Source organism: Octodon degus, unplaced genomic scaffold, assembly GCF_000260255.1.
Source record: "Octodon degus isolate 3935 unplaced genomic scaffold, OctDeg1.0 scaffold00061, whole genome shotgun sequence".
Classification (NCBI taxonomy): domain Eukaryota; kingdom Metazoa; phylum Chordata; class Mammalia; order Rodentia; family Octodontidae; genus Octodon; species Octodon degus.
This window is the reverse complement of record NW_004524637.1, coordinates 11,039,394-11,052,852: the sequence shown is the minus strand read 5'-3', so window position 1 is coordinate 11,052,852 and position 13,459 is coordinate 11,039,394. Positions and strand designations below refer to the sequence as shown.

Genomic DNA, 13,459 nt, shown 5'->3' with positions numbered 1-13,459 from the left:
GGCTCCCCCTGAGCAGCACCCCCGCCCTGGCCCAGCGCAGGCTTCCCCTGAGCAGCACCCACGCCCTGGCCCAGCGCAGGCTTCCCCTGAGCAGCACCTCCACCCTGGCCCAGCGCAGGCTTCCCCTGAGCAGCACCTCCGCCCTGGCCCAGTGCAGGCTCCCCCTGAGCAGCAGCCCCTGCCCTGGCCGAGCACGGGCTCCCCCTGAGCAGCAGCCCCCGCCCTGGCCCAGCGCGGGCTCCCCCTGAGCAGCAGCCCCTGTCTCTGTTCTGGGTTCAGTGTAGTACAGAAGGTTTGGCTCGTGGCAGCAAGCTTTGTTTCTAAAGTACTAATTTATCATCATTGTCCCCTGGTACCTGTGACTTGTAGGGTAAACACTGTTTTACCTACTTTTTAAGACATTTAAGGCTCCCATGTCTAAGCAAGTTACTCTGCATCTCTGGCAAGGTGAGGATTTGCCCATCAGTGTCTCCAGGCAGCCCAGGCAAGAAGACACCAGCGGAGGATGCTGGCACCTGTGTCTGCATCTTCTTCTACTGTAGGAAACTTTTAGTATTTAGAGATTCAGTAAAATATTTCAGTACTTTACTGAGCCCAGTCTAATAGCTGCTAGGCCAGGCAGCCAAGACCATGGAGATTTTTTAAGTTGTCAGAACTTTTGCAGTAATTTTAGCAGCCACAAAAACAACAGATTCAGTCCCACAAAAAAAGGAAAGGGTGAGGGCGAGGGCAGAAGCCAGGGGCTCAGCACAGTAGCTTGCAGCTGGCAAGGGCCGGGCTGAGCTCCCCTGCAGCCCTCCACTGGAGCGCAGCTCTGCTGACGGCTTGGCTGGCGCCCTCGAGACTGCGCCCAACTTGTGAGCTCTAGAAGTGCACGGTGATAAAGTGGGCAGTTAACCAGAATGGGGGAGTGGCCATGCAGGGGGAGAGCAGCGGCCCAACTGCAGCCTCACCTCCACGTTCGCTTGATGAACGATCCCAAAGTCATTCAGTGGTGGGAAAGCCAGTCGACAGTTCTCAATAAATGGTGCTGGGAAGGCTGGATGTCCATGTGCGTGAGTGAAGTTGGACCCCATCGAATGCAGAAATGAACTGAAAGTCCATTAAAGAATCTAAATTTAGGCCGGGGAGATGGCTAGTGGAATAAGTGCTTCCCTGGCAAGCACAAGGGCCTGAGTTCAGTACCCGGTCCCACAAAAAAAAAAAAAAAAAGAATCTAAATTTAAGAGCTAAAATGATAAAGCTCTTCAAGGACTGTGTATAGCAAGAGAAGTCTTCATTACTTTAGGCTCGCCAGGGATTTCATGGCTATCACACAAAAAGCACAAATGAATAAATAAATAAATAGGACTTCATCAAAACTAAGAACTCTTATTGCATCAGAAGTCATCAAAGCAAAATGCTAGCCCATAGAGTAAAATTATATATATATATATATTCATCCAATGTATTTGGCACAGAGTCTCGTATGTAGCTCACACTCATAGTGATCATCCTTTTTCAGCTTTCCCAGCACTGGGATTACAGGTTGCTCCACCATGCCCAGTCTCAGTGGCCTGGCTTAGCGTGTCCAGGGTGGCTTGTGGAACCTAGGATCGAACCCTGGTCCCTGTGCTTGGCTAAGCAGGTCCTTAGTCTGCTGCGCTATCTCACCAGCCTCAAATTACTTTTTTTTTTTTTTTTTTAATGCATTTAGTACAGGGTCTACAGGGTCTCATTACAGAGATTGGACTTGTAGCGATCCTTCCTGTTTTTCAGCCTCCCGAGTGCTGGGATTATAGGCACATGCTACCACACCCAGTCTCAATCTTTGTCTTAGCACACCCTGGGGTGGGGCGGGCACAGCAGGCAGGGGATCAAACCCCTGGCCCTGAGCCTAAACAGGAGCTTTAATCCACTGAGCTGGCTTTCCAAATTACATATTAATGGGATTAATATTCACAATATATAAAAAGTTTGCAGTTTTAACAAAAAAAAATAAACCCAATTCAAAAATTAGGCAGGGGGGCTGGGGAGATAGCTCACAGGCATAAGCACCTGCCTGGCAAGCACCAGGACCTGCATGATGTGCTGGCCCCAAATGCTCCAGGTGTGACCTCTTGGCCGAAACTGGGTGTGGTGGCTCACACCTGTAATCCTAGCACTTGGGAGGTTGAGAGGGAAGGATCACTGAGTTTGAGACCAGCCTAGGGGTTATAAAAGTGAGCACAAGTCCTGCTACGAAGCTGCGGAGCAAGACCCTGTCTTAAGACAAAACAAAAGTTGGCACAGGTCGTGAGCAGATGTTTCTCCGCATAATATGGACAGATGACCACCACGCACATGAAAGCATGAAAGGGTGCTCGGCGTTATCGATCGTCAGGGAAGTGCAGATCACAAGGGTAGGGTATCGCAGCTCACCTGTGAAGATGAAGAAACGAAAAGTGACACACGTCGGGTATTGTCAGCGCTCACAGGTGTGCACCCCGTTCACAGCCACAGGAGGGGAAATGACCCAAGTGTCTGGGCAAGCGCAAGGACAGAGGTTGTATTGCACACTTGGATGGTGGAGGACTCGGGGTCAGGAACAGCGATGAAGTTTTGACATGTGCTACAGTATGTACCGTGAGAGTAGGCCAGATGAGGGCAGCTTTTACTTCATTTGATATTTATTTATTTATTTATTTATTGTGGTTTTTTTGAGACAAGGTCTTGCTGTATAGTTCCGGTTGCCCTGAACTAACTAAATAGCCCAGGCTGCCTTTGAACTTGCGGCAATCCTCCTGCCTCAGCTGGGATTACAGAGGGGGCACCACCATGCCTGCCTATGGACAGAGGTTGCTTTTTGTATTTTTTAGTTTGTATTCTTTTCATACAGGATCTCATTACACAGCTTGGACTCTAGTGATCCTCCTGTCTCAGCCTCTCCAGCACTGGGATTACAGGCGTGCACCACCACACCCAGTTTTGGGGTCAGCACAGCATGCCCAGCACAGCATCCAGTCCTGAGGATCGAACTCAGGTCCTTAGCTTGTCAGGCAGGCGCTTAGACCGCCAAGCTATCTCGCTAGCCCAATAGCTGGAGTTTAAGTGTTTCTCCTCATAGCAGGAACCAAGAGTAGGCAGTTCATAGAGAAGAGAATAGAGCAGTGACCAGCCACTAGGGAGAGGGGGAGGGAGGCAGCTAACTTCCAGTTGGCCCAGAGTTTATGTTGAGACTGATGAAGACTTGGTACACGTGGTGCTGCAGTTGTGTTTAGGTCATTTTACAAATTCTTAAGACAGATATGACACATGTGTCAGTTACATTACCACAGTAGACAGAAAGCTGCGGCAGCCGCCGGTGTGACAGGCAGGCGCTTGTCCTAAGCCCCAGACTGTTCCTCCGCAGGAGCCCAGCGGGTGGGTGCCCACCCCGCCCCGGCCGTGTGGGAGCCGTCTACAGCCCCAGGGGCTCAGTCCGCTTCCGGAAGTGCCCTCTGTTTGCGTTGTGCGCTTTGCGGTTTCTCACCCTGTTACCTGAGTTGATTTCTTCTTGGGTTTAAATTCCTGGGCCTTTGCCCCACACCGTCTCGTGGGTGTTGCCGGGTCTCTGGCCTTATACCGTGGCACGGTGGGGACCTCACATCTCCCTGCCGTCCATCCGTTCAGCTGCGGGGCGCGCTGGCCAGCCCGTGACCCTCCTCAGGCCAGACCTCCCCCGACTTCGCTGCTCTCTCCAGCTGTTTCCTGAGTGCCTCCCTTTGCGTTCTCCAAGCATCTCAGAATTAATTCTTCTCGAGTTAAACTTGCCCACGTCCTTCATGCCCCTGCTCTCATCCTCCCTGCAGCTCCACCCTGCATCCTCCTCCTCCCCCCACGTGAGTCGCTTGCACCAGAAGTGTCTGCCTGCACGTCCACCTGCCACTCATCCTCCCCAGGCACTGCGGGTCCCGGGACTGCTGCTGGACTCCTTGCAGAGCTGCCCACCCGCCCACCCTACCAGCAGAGCCCACTCGGAGCTCTGTGTGGCCCTTTTGGTCGCTGGCAGTCTTCTTTCCTTCCCTCTATTCTTGTTTCCCTGCCTGGAGTAAGCGCTTCATTCTTTAAGGCAGGTTGTCTTCTTGCAGGAAGAAGATCTGATCTTTAAGAGGACAAGGAAAGGAATTTGTAGCGAGGCGCCCTCTTTGACCCAAAGACGAACAACAGAAATGAGATGCGCAGCCACTATTAACAGAACATCATGTCACAATTAGCGGAGCAGACAGAAAAGATCAGACGGAGTTGGACAAAGGAGATGATAGATGAGCTGTAGATTAAAGGGAAACTAAAGTCTTTATAAAGATGAGATGTGGGGCCAGGGAGATAGCTCAGTAGAATAAGTGCTTGCCTGGCAAGTGCAAAGGCCTGAGTTCAATCCCTGGTTCTGCCAAAAGAAAAAAAAAAGATGAGATGTGACAAGAAGATATTTTCCAAAAAAAAAAAAAAGTATGAGAAAGGGAAAGATCGCAGCACATTACACATGCGGGACACAGCTAATGAGCCTCTTTGGCTTCAGCGTAGAGTGAAATGAGCAGAAGGCTGGCAACGGAGCGTAGGGCTGCAGTTGTGGGCAGTGGCGGAGGGGCAAAACATTCAGAGGGATGTTATTTTAGGCGCTTAATTAAAGTGCAGTCTCCCGATAGCAAAAGCCACTTATTTTAAGTGTGCAGTTCAGAGAATTTAAACAGTGTTTAATCAAGTACACAACAGCAGGTCTGAAATTACTGTGTTCCCTAAAATACTGCCCTGGGCCAGTGGGCAGGCGGCCTCCATCCCCTCCTTGTCTAAGCCCTGATCTGTTCCCTTGATTTTGCTTTTTCTAGAATTTTCTATAAATGGAATGGAACAGGGTATTGTCCTTCCTGTCTGGCTTTCTTCACTTAGTGTGGTGTGGAGAAGGAATGCTGCATCAGAAAATGTAGCCTTCTGGGCAGGGCCAGCTGGGGACACGACAGTCGGGAGACGGATGAGTTAGAGGATTGTTATTGCGTTAGTTAAGAATGGGGCACAGAATGTGAGCCAGGGTGATAGTGGTGAGAAGGAGAGCTTTCAGAAAGGCTTTTCAGATTATAATAAAGGCAAAAATTAAACATGAAATAGAAGGGCTCTGGGGAGACAGGAGTCGACATGGGAGAAGAGAGCGCAAGGTGTGGGATTTGACAGGGAGCATGCTGAAGAGAACAAGCGTCCTAGTGAGAAACAGAAGCGCCTCCAAGTGGATGGTAGTGGTGTAGATGCGGGTGGTCAGGAAGGAGCCTGGAGCTGAGAAGGGCACCAGAAGGGGAAGGAACTGAAAGAGGCCTGCTCGCTGTCCTAGTATACAAAGGTCTTTGGGTTTATTATAGACTGGAGAAAACCGCAGCACAGTTGGATTGTGTAAGATCGAGAAAGGAAGAGCTAGAGAGGTCTGATGCTAGAGTTGGGCTGGAAGCAAGAGGAGGCCGTGGGGCCAGGGCTGTCTCAACCTAGTATGTATGTAAGCACGTAGTTTTGCTGTGTTCCCTGGGCATCCTCCTGACTCGGCCTCCTGAGAGCGACTGGGCTGCAGCCACACAGCACTGCAACGAGCTCCTTCTCCCATCTTATTATAGAACAAATTCTAACTCCCAGTATGATGGGGTTTGGGTTTAGGGGAGTCATGAGTGGACTCTCAGAGGGGAACAGTCCATTAAAAGAAGGGACACCAGTGTGCTCCCTTTGCCACTTGAGGGTGCAGTGAGAAGCCCTGCGTGAGCTGCACCCTGACTGGGGGTGTCTGCTAGTTAGGGTGCCCCGACTGAGGGATTTGTTACAGCTGGACTGTCCTCCCACAGTGTCCAGCAGGAGAAGGAGGCCTCTGAGGCTGCAGAGCAGGGAGCGCCAGCATGCACTTAAAGCCCAGGGAAAGTAGAGTGATGATGAGGGTGACAGAGAGGTCCTCACAGTACGGCAGAGGTAAAATGGACAGACACTTGAACGTTTTCAAAGTGAATTGTGTATTGTCTTTTTGTCCAGAGAGGAGCTATGTTAACTGAGTCACATGATTTTCAGTTTTCTGCAGAGACCCCTTGTAAGGATTAAGGTTCGGGGGTCTGGGATATAACTCCGCGGCACAGTGCCTTCAGCAAGTGCAGGTTCTGAGTTTGATTTCTGGCACCAAAGCAGAAGAATCCAGGTTGTTTTCCAGGAGCCGGCTCCTTGTCCATTGTCACCATGCACATGGTAAAGTAGATAGGGCGCCACTGAGGCTGGAGTTGGGAGACCCCACTCCCCTGTGAGGTATGCGGCCTTCTCAGCCTGTGTCTCATTTTCTCAACTACAGAGTGAGGCATTTCTTCCTGTCTTGGGGATCATTTTATTAGAAAGACTTAAACAAGTTCTCATATATTATGAAGGGCTCGGCACTGGAAGACAAGTGTTGTGGTGCACGCCTGTGGCCCCACTGCTACTGTGGCTGAGGCAAGAAGATTGTTTTGTTTTGTTTGTTTGGTTTTCTTGCGGTACTAGGGATTGAACTTAGGGCCTTGCGCTTGCCAGGCAAGTGCTTATTCTACTGAGCTCTCTCCCCAGCCAGGAGGATTGTTTAGGCCCAGAAATTGGAGACCAATCTGGGCAACATGGCAAAGCCCCATCTCAAAAAAGAGTAAGAGTAAAAGTAAATAAAGAATTAAATGCGCAAAATTGGGCCTGCTGCATGTTGGAAATGATACCTGAACACCTAGCATTAAGAGTATTGGCTTCAATTATATCCATGACGGGCGGGCGGAATCGAGTTTCGCTGAAGCCAGAGCCCCAGCGGTGCTTGCAGCCTAAGATGAACGTTCTGTGTGCAGCTCCATGTGAGCCCCTCGACACACGTTGCTGGGTTTAACTCTCAGCAGCACCACCTGCCGGGCACAGTGCTCTCCCCACTAGGAGGAAAGTGGAGGCATTTGGTCAGTGAGTCCTTCACAGTACTCTCATTTCCAGATCTTCCGAGGTCAGTGAATTCGACTCTATTCTCTGTACCCTCTAATACTACTCAGGCCAGCAGCACATGTGAAGCTACTTCCTGGAGTGGGGTCTGAACCAAGAATTTGAAGTTGGCCCTGGAGAGATAGCTCGGTGGTCTAAGCACTTGTGTAGCAAGCGCAGAGACCCAGGTTTGATCCCTGGTGCTGCAAGCCGTGCCAGCCCCAGAACCCTGGGCATATCATGCAGGCCGCCGAAAGTGGGCGTGGGCATATGCCTGTAATCCCAGCGCTGGGGAAACAGGAGGATCGCTATGAGTCCATGCTGCATAGTGAGACCCTGTACCAAATAAATGAATAAATAAAATTTTTAAAAAGTCTTTGAAGTCAGCAGTGTTGGTGGTAAAGTTGACTGAATATGAAAAGCTCATCCTAAACGAGTCCTCAAACTTGGGAGAAACACTTTTATAGTTTATGTCCAGACTGCACGGAGACCTGATGGGTTACATCTTGCCTGTTATGCCCGTTGTCATTTCGGCTGTCTCTGCTGACTGGTTTGTTTGTATCTTCTTTCTTTTCTCAGAATTTCCTGATGATGTTAATCCACTTACCAAAGAAAAAGGTGGACCCAGGGGCCCAGAGCCGACACGATATGGAGATTGGGAACGGAAGGGACGATGCATTGATTTCTAGGACCTAGCCTTCAGCTTCATTCCCACTCTCTGAATATGTACATGTGAATTTCCTACTTCAGATTATGTTCTTTCTTTTATATCCTTCAAATTGTGTGTGTGTGTGTGTGTGTGTGTGTGTGTGTGTGTGTATAACCAGAAATTGAACTGAGGAATTTGTACATATTAGGCAAGTGCACTGAGCTACATCCTTAGCCCCAAATCAGCTCATCTCTGTCATGTGTTTAAATATGTATACGATGACTTTGGAAGCTATCATTTAGGAAAAGCATTTTTACATTATGCATATTAACATTAACAAATATATTGTTATGTAAGGGATCGTTAGACCTATAAACCTTTACTTCATAATTTGTTAATGAGTTGCTCGCTTGCAAAATGCATGTGTAAATAAAATATTTTAAGTGATTATGATGCTATCTGCTAGGTTGCTACTCACTTTTAAGATGTGAGGTAAATAGTATATTTTAGCTTGAAAAGGCTACAATAAGGGCAGAGAAGTCATTGACCTTCAGCCAGTTATCTGGATCTAAATCCTCCACTACGTGGCATCTCCATGACCTTGGAAAGCTATTAGACTCTGCTGTGGTGCCCTTATGTGGACTTTGGAGTAAACACTAGCTCCGCCTCCAGGGCAGCTGGGAGGACTGAATGAGTGCATGCACATGCATTACGGGAGAGAGATTGGGACATGGCTCATTATGAGTCTCCTCTCGTTGCTGGGACATAAATACTGGACACCCAAAATGAAAGAAGGAAAGGTTTATTTAGCTCACAGTTAGTGGAGGTTTCCATCCATACTCCACTGGCTCCAAGGCACAGCGGCACGTGGCAGAGAGGCGGCAAGGAGCAAGGGGAATCGCAGCAGCTCAGGCAGCCCCTAGCTAGCCTGTCTCCCCTCCTTGCATTGTAGTGCAGTGTTTGCCCCAGGGTGCGCACACCCGCAGCCCCAGCACTGCATCAGGAATCACAGACTCCAGAAGCCACCCCTGAGTACACGAGGCTTTGGGGGGAGACCAAGGCACAAACCATAACAATGGCAAGTTGGCTTCTGAAGATTCCAGAGGCGGAGATGACTTGAATTGGCCATCTGCTAGTTATAGACATGGGAAGGTCAGAAATGCCCTTTGGTTCAAGTTCACAGGCCTGAGAGTCGAGCCAGCGAAGGGCCTTCAAGAGAAATCCACTTCAAGGGAAGGGCCTGAGGCGAGATGTCCTGGTTCCCAATGCGATACAAGGCAAGGGGACTCCTCCTGTCTCTGCTTCCGTCCTGTCGGACCCGAACGTAAGACATGCTCACCTTCCCGCGGCCCCAGGGACAGACGTCTCCACCAGCTCTGATGGCCAAAGATTACTCTCAAAGCAGGCGCGGGGCAGACGCCTGATGTCCCAGCTACGGCAGAGCCCCTGTGTTGGAGGCTACCCGGGCAGCATAAGATGCCCGCATAAACATAAGGAAACAGAAAGTGCGTGTGTCAGCCAAAGCCCTGTGGCTGGTGCCTCTGGGTGCCCTAGTCTTCTCGGTGGCTGCGACCCGTCAGCCCTCATAAAATGTGAGCCATCCGAGGCTGCATCGTGAATATTCTTTCCAAATCTGTAGGCTTCCTTCGGGAAAGATCATAAAACCAAAATTTGAAATATTTAGGTTACTATGATAAATATTTTAATTTTTTTAATCAGATATATTTTAGTTAAAAATAGTGATTATATGGACGAACTGAACTGGAAAAATATGCATGCCTGAGGAGGAAGCTTAGGCATGGAAGACAAGTGGGAGAGAGGGAAGGGGCCCGGTTAGTTGGCTTCGGTCTCTGAAGCAGCTTGCTCGTGGCCGGTGCAGGGGAAGCGCGGTCTGGCTTAGAGACAGGAACCAAGCAAGGCCAAGAACTGCGGCTGCCCGAGAGCAGCAGCGCGAGCCTTCAGAGACGAGCGCCCACACTGCAACCCACAACCCACGCAGCATACGAGCCAGCAGTGCAGTGAAAAACCCGGAAACCCGATTCTTGGACCCTGGGGCCCGGGCTGCGGGTGTGCCTGCCACCGTGGCCCCGGGCGCCCTCTGCCCTGTCCCCAGGCTCCACGCAGTTGCCCAGGTTGGTCGTTGGACTCCCCGCAGCTTTCCTGCGTTACTCAGGGATGGGGCTCACAGACCCCACAAAGGGCAGTGCGTGCCTGCCGACTGTGGACGCGAATTCCAGTGCAGTGTGTCTGGGAGGTCGTGGGGAGACTTTCCTAAGGGAACACGTGGCATTCTCTCCAGGAACCACTCATGTGCCCATTAGAACCCGGTGTTTTCTGCATGTGGTGGCACGCGCCTGCAATCCCACCCCTGAGAGGCTGAGCCAGGGGGGTCATTGAGAGTACGAGGCCAGCCTAGGCTCTGTAATGAGTTCAAATACAGCCTGAACACACAGGGAAACTATCAAAAAGAAGAAAAAAGAACTTTTTTTTTTTTTTTTTAAACTGGTTGTCCACATCCGCTGTCAATATCTGCACTACTTGCAGTGACATGTGTATGCTGCTAAGTAATAACCATTTTGCTGTAAAAATTTCCTGTAATTTAGGCAGTTTCCAAGTAGTCCAAATTAGGGAATATTTACTGTCAATATTCCAAAAATAGTATGCTAAATTATTTTGTGTTGTACAAGTATAGTAAATGACCATAAAAAAAACCGAAACTTTTCTTGTGTACATTAATCATCACAATACTTGATGGGGAAAAAATAACTTACATACTTTAAAAACAAAATACTTCATAACCAGTCTTGTGTTAAGAAACTAGAATCCTTATTCACAGTAGCATGTTTCATGACATCAAATAACATAGGTTAGAATCGATGACATGAAAATATTGGTCTTGCTTCCACTAAACGCTGATGAAGACTTGGAAGATTATCAGTGTGGTGCTCAGAAGAGTTGATGCCGCGGCCACGGCAATGCACCACTCAGCTGTCCTGTGGGAAGCAGGGTGGACGCGCCCGTGGATGGTCCCGTGGCCCCACATTGAGCAGCTGTGGCCAGCCTGCTGTTGCCTGCAGCCCCTGTCCACCCACCTTCTAGAGGTCAGCACCCACCCAGGGGCTCCCCGCTCACCCTCCGCGCTCTGAGGCCGAACCAGGAAGGTCTCCGTCCTGCGCCCTGATGCCGGACCGCGCCTACTCCTCCTCTATTATTTGCAATGGTCTCTTTAAAATTTAGTCCTGTCTTGCCATCGTTTTCAAGAACCCACATTAACATGGGTGATGTTAAAAGAACAACTTAGTTTTCAGAATGTCACACAAAGTATTTAGCTTTTTCTACCACAATTATGGTTTAAGCATTTAATGCTACATTGCTTGGGATTTCTGGGAAATTACAGGCTGAGGTTTTATGTGTAAGGCTTATACCACGGAATCTTTTTCATATTTGGTGTTTTCTTTCCGTACAATTATGCACATTTTTTTCTTATTTCTGTGTCAATTGCTCGGGCTTACCATGAGCCAAATATAATACTATTTATTATTACACTTTTTTTCCTAATGTATTTAGTACAGGGTCTCACTACACAGATTGGACACATAGATAGCCTCCTTTTTCAGCATCCCAAGCACTGGGATTACAGGCACGCTCCACCACACCTAGTCTCAATCCCAGGGTGGGGGTAGGCCCGGCACGAGGGATCGAACCCTGGTCCCTGTGCTTTGCCTAAGCAGGTCCTTTAGTCTGCTGAGCTATCTGGCCGGCCCTTATTACACTTGTAATAGCAAGCTGAAGCTATCCACTGGATGGACAGAATAGTGTTAGAAAACTTTGTGATAACAATTATTAATGATGATCAGTGTTTTGATAATTTAATAACAGCACGGGAGTGTTTTCCACATAAAGGATGAACATGGCAGTGGGCAATTAGTTCAAAGAATGATACTGAATTGGAAAGCAAAATTTAAGAGGCCCGACCCACCGGATGTTGTTAGGTCCCTTGGTCCTCAGAAGGATTAACATAGTTCTTGAGGGGCCCAGTTCCGGCTTCCTGTCTTGCCTGTAGTCTCTCCTGTCTACATATGCACAGTCTCTCCACGAGAGCATCCGTCATGAGGTGACGCAGATGGGGGTAGGGCGCTCTCACCACAGCCAGTCCCATGATGTCTGGAGTTTCTCTCACAAAGCCATGAGCTTGCATATTCATGAGATTGCGTATTCATTCACTGGACTGAATTATTCAGTGTTGATTGTCTGCCAAGTGCTTGGTATTCAGGGAGGCTCTGGATTTTGAATGAAACCCTCCAGCCATGCTGGCGTAGTCTCGTGTGTTTGATTTGGCCATGAGCACAGCTCCAGAAGAAGACTGACTGAACACTGAATGTGTCCCAAGTGATTTTTACCCCACTGTAGCCAAACTGAGGGGAAGTCCCTTGAGTTGGATGAGCCCATCTCTTTCATGACTCAGAGGAGTCTTCAGAACCCTAGATTTTCATCTTTTAAAATCTGACTCTGTGGGATATTTTATTAAATACTCATTCTTGGCCAGGGAGGTAGCTCAACAGCTTAAGTGCCTGCCTGACAAGTGTGAGGTACTGAGTTCAATCTCTGGTGTGTACTAAATAAATAACTTCTTCTTTTGAGCCAGAACAATAGTGCAGTGTCTCAAGCACCTGCCTGGCAAGTGTAAGGTCCTGAGTTTGATCCCTGGTACCAAATAAATAAGTATTCATTCTTTGATCAGTTGTTTTCTGGCCTTGCTCTTTAGAAGTCTGCGAATATCAGTCAAGAAGATAAAGACTGAGCAGAGGGATGTAGTTAAGATTCCTTGGTATCAAGTTCCTAAGCCAATCCTGGCCCTAGGATATTTTAGGGGGACATTGTTCAGTCACCAGATCTAAGCTCCCACAGACTTCTGTTAGAACTGGATGTTATGATGAATTTTAAAGGTTATTGAAGAATACATGATATGAGTGTATATTAGTCAGTTTTCCATTGCTGTAAGGAAATACTTGAGGCTGGGTAATTTGTAAAGGAAAGAGGTTTATTTAGCTCATGGCTTTGTGAGAGAAGCTCCAGACATCATGGGACTGGCTATGGTGAGAGCGCCCTACCCCCATCTGTGTCACCTCATGGCGGATGCTTTCGTGGAGAGACTGTGCATGTAGACAGGAGAGACTACAGGCAAGACAGGAAGCCGGAACTGGGCCCCTCAAGAACTGTTAATCCTTCTGAGGACCAAGGGACCTAACAACATCCGGTGGGTCGGGCCTCTTAAAGGTCTCACCTCGTAGCACTGCCATATTGGGGACCAACACGTGGGGCCTTGAGAGACACTCAACGCCAGAGGTGAAATCAAGGCCTATCTGTGGATAGTATTCGTGTTAGTCCTCCACCCTCCAGGTACTTGCTGTAAGCCTTCACGATCTTTTTGTTCATAGAAATCAAAAGCTCTTCCCTGACAGCCCTGGTAGCTCTTCATCTTGATTTAACATTTGCTGTCCTTTACAGATTCTTCTCCTGCTTGAAGGAGAAACCACGTACATTCTCTCTAGTCTAGCTTCTCATAAGACAATGGGCTTTTTATTATTTTAGGGTTTTTTCTTTTTTGTTTGTTTTGGTTTGGTTCAGTTAGTCATATGTGAAGGTTTCTTAGAGTATTTTGGTGGTCTTCAGACAGATCCAAAACCCCTCTGTTACATATAATTCATCAGAATTTTATGTTAGCTTTTTAGTGGAACTGTCAGGTGGAGAGAGGATGTCCAGAAGATTTTGCGCAGACAAAATGTTACTCATTCACTATTCTCATATAAGAAAGCTGGGTACGAGTTTGGTGAGGCACATACTGAAGATGCATCAAATACATGGAATGTAATACGG

At 48.5% G+C, this 13,459-nt stretch overlaps 1 protein-coding gene across 1 annotated transcript in view; it reads left to right on the top strand.

Moving 5' to 3' along the window:
• Sdhaf4 (succinate dehydrogenase complex assembly factor 4) overlaps positions 1-8,040 on the top strand; it is a 17,879-nt gene extending 9,839 nt beyond the window's left edge. The window contains exon 3 of the mRNA XM_023718665.1: positions 7,513-8,040. Within this exon, the coding sequence (XP_023574433.1) occupies positions 7,513-7,622 (110 nt within the window). The 3' untranslated portion in view covers positions 7,623-8,040. The remainder of the gene's footprint in view (positions 1-7,512) is intronic.
• Positions 8,041-13,459: the final 5,419 nt, after the last annotated feature.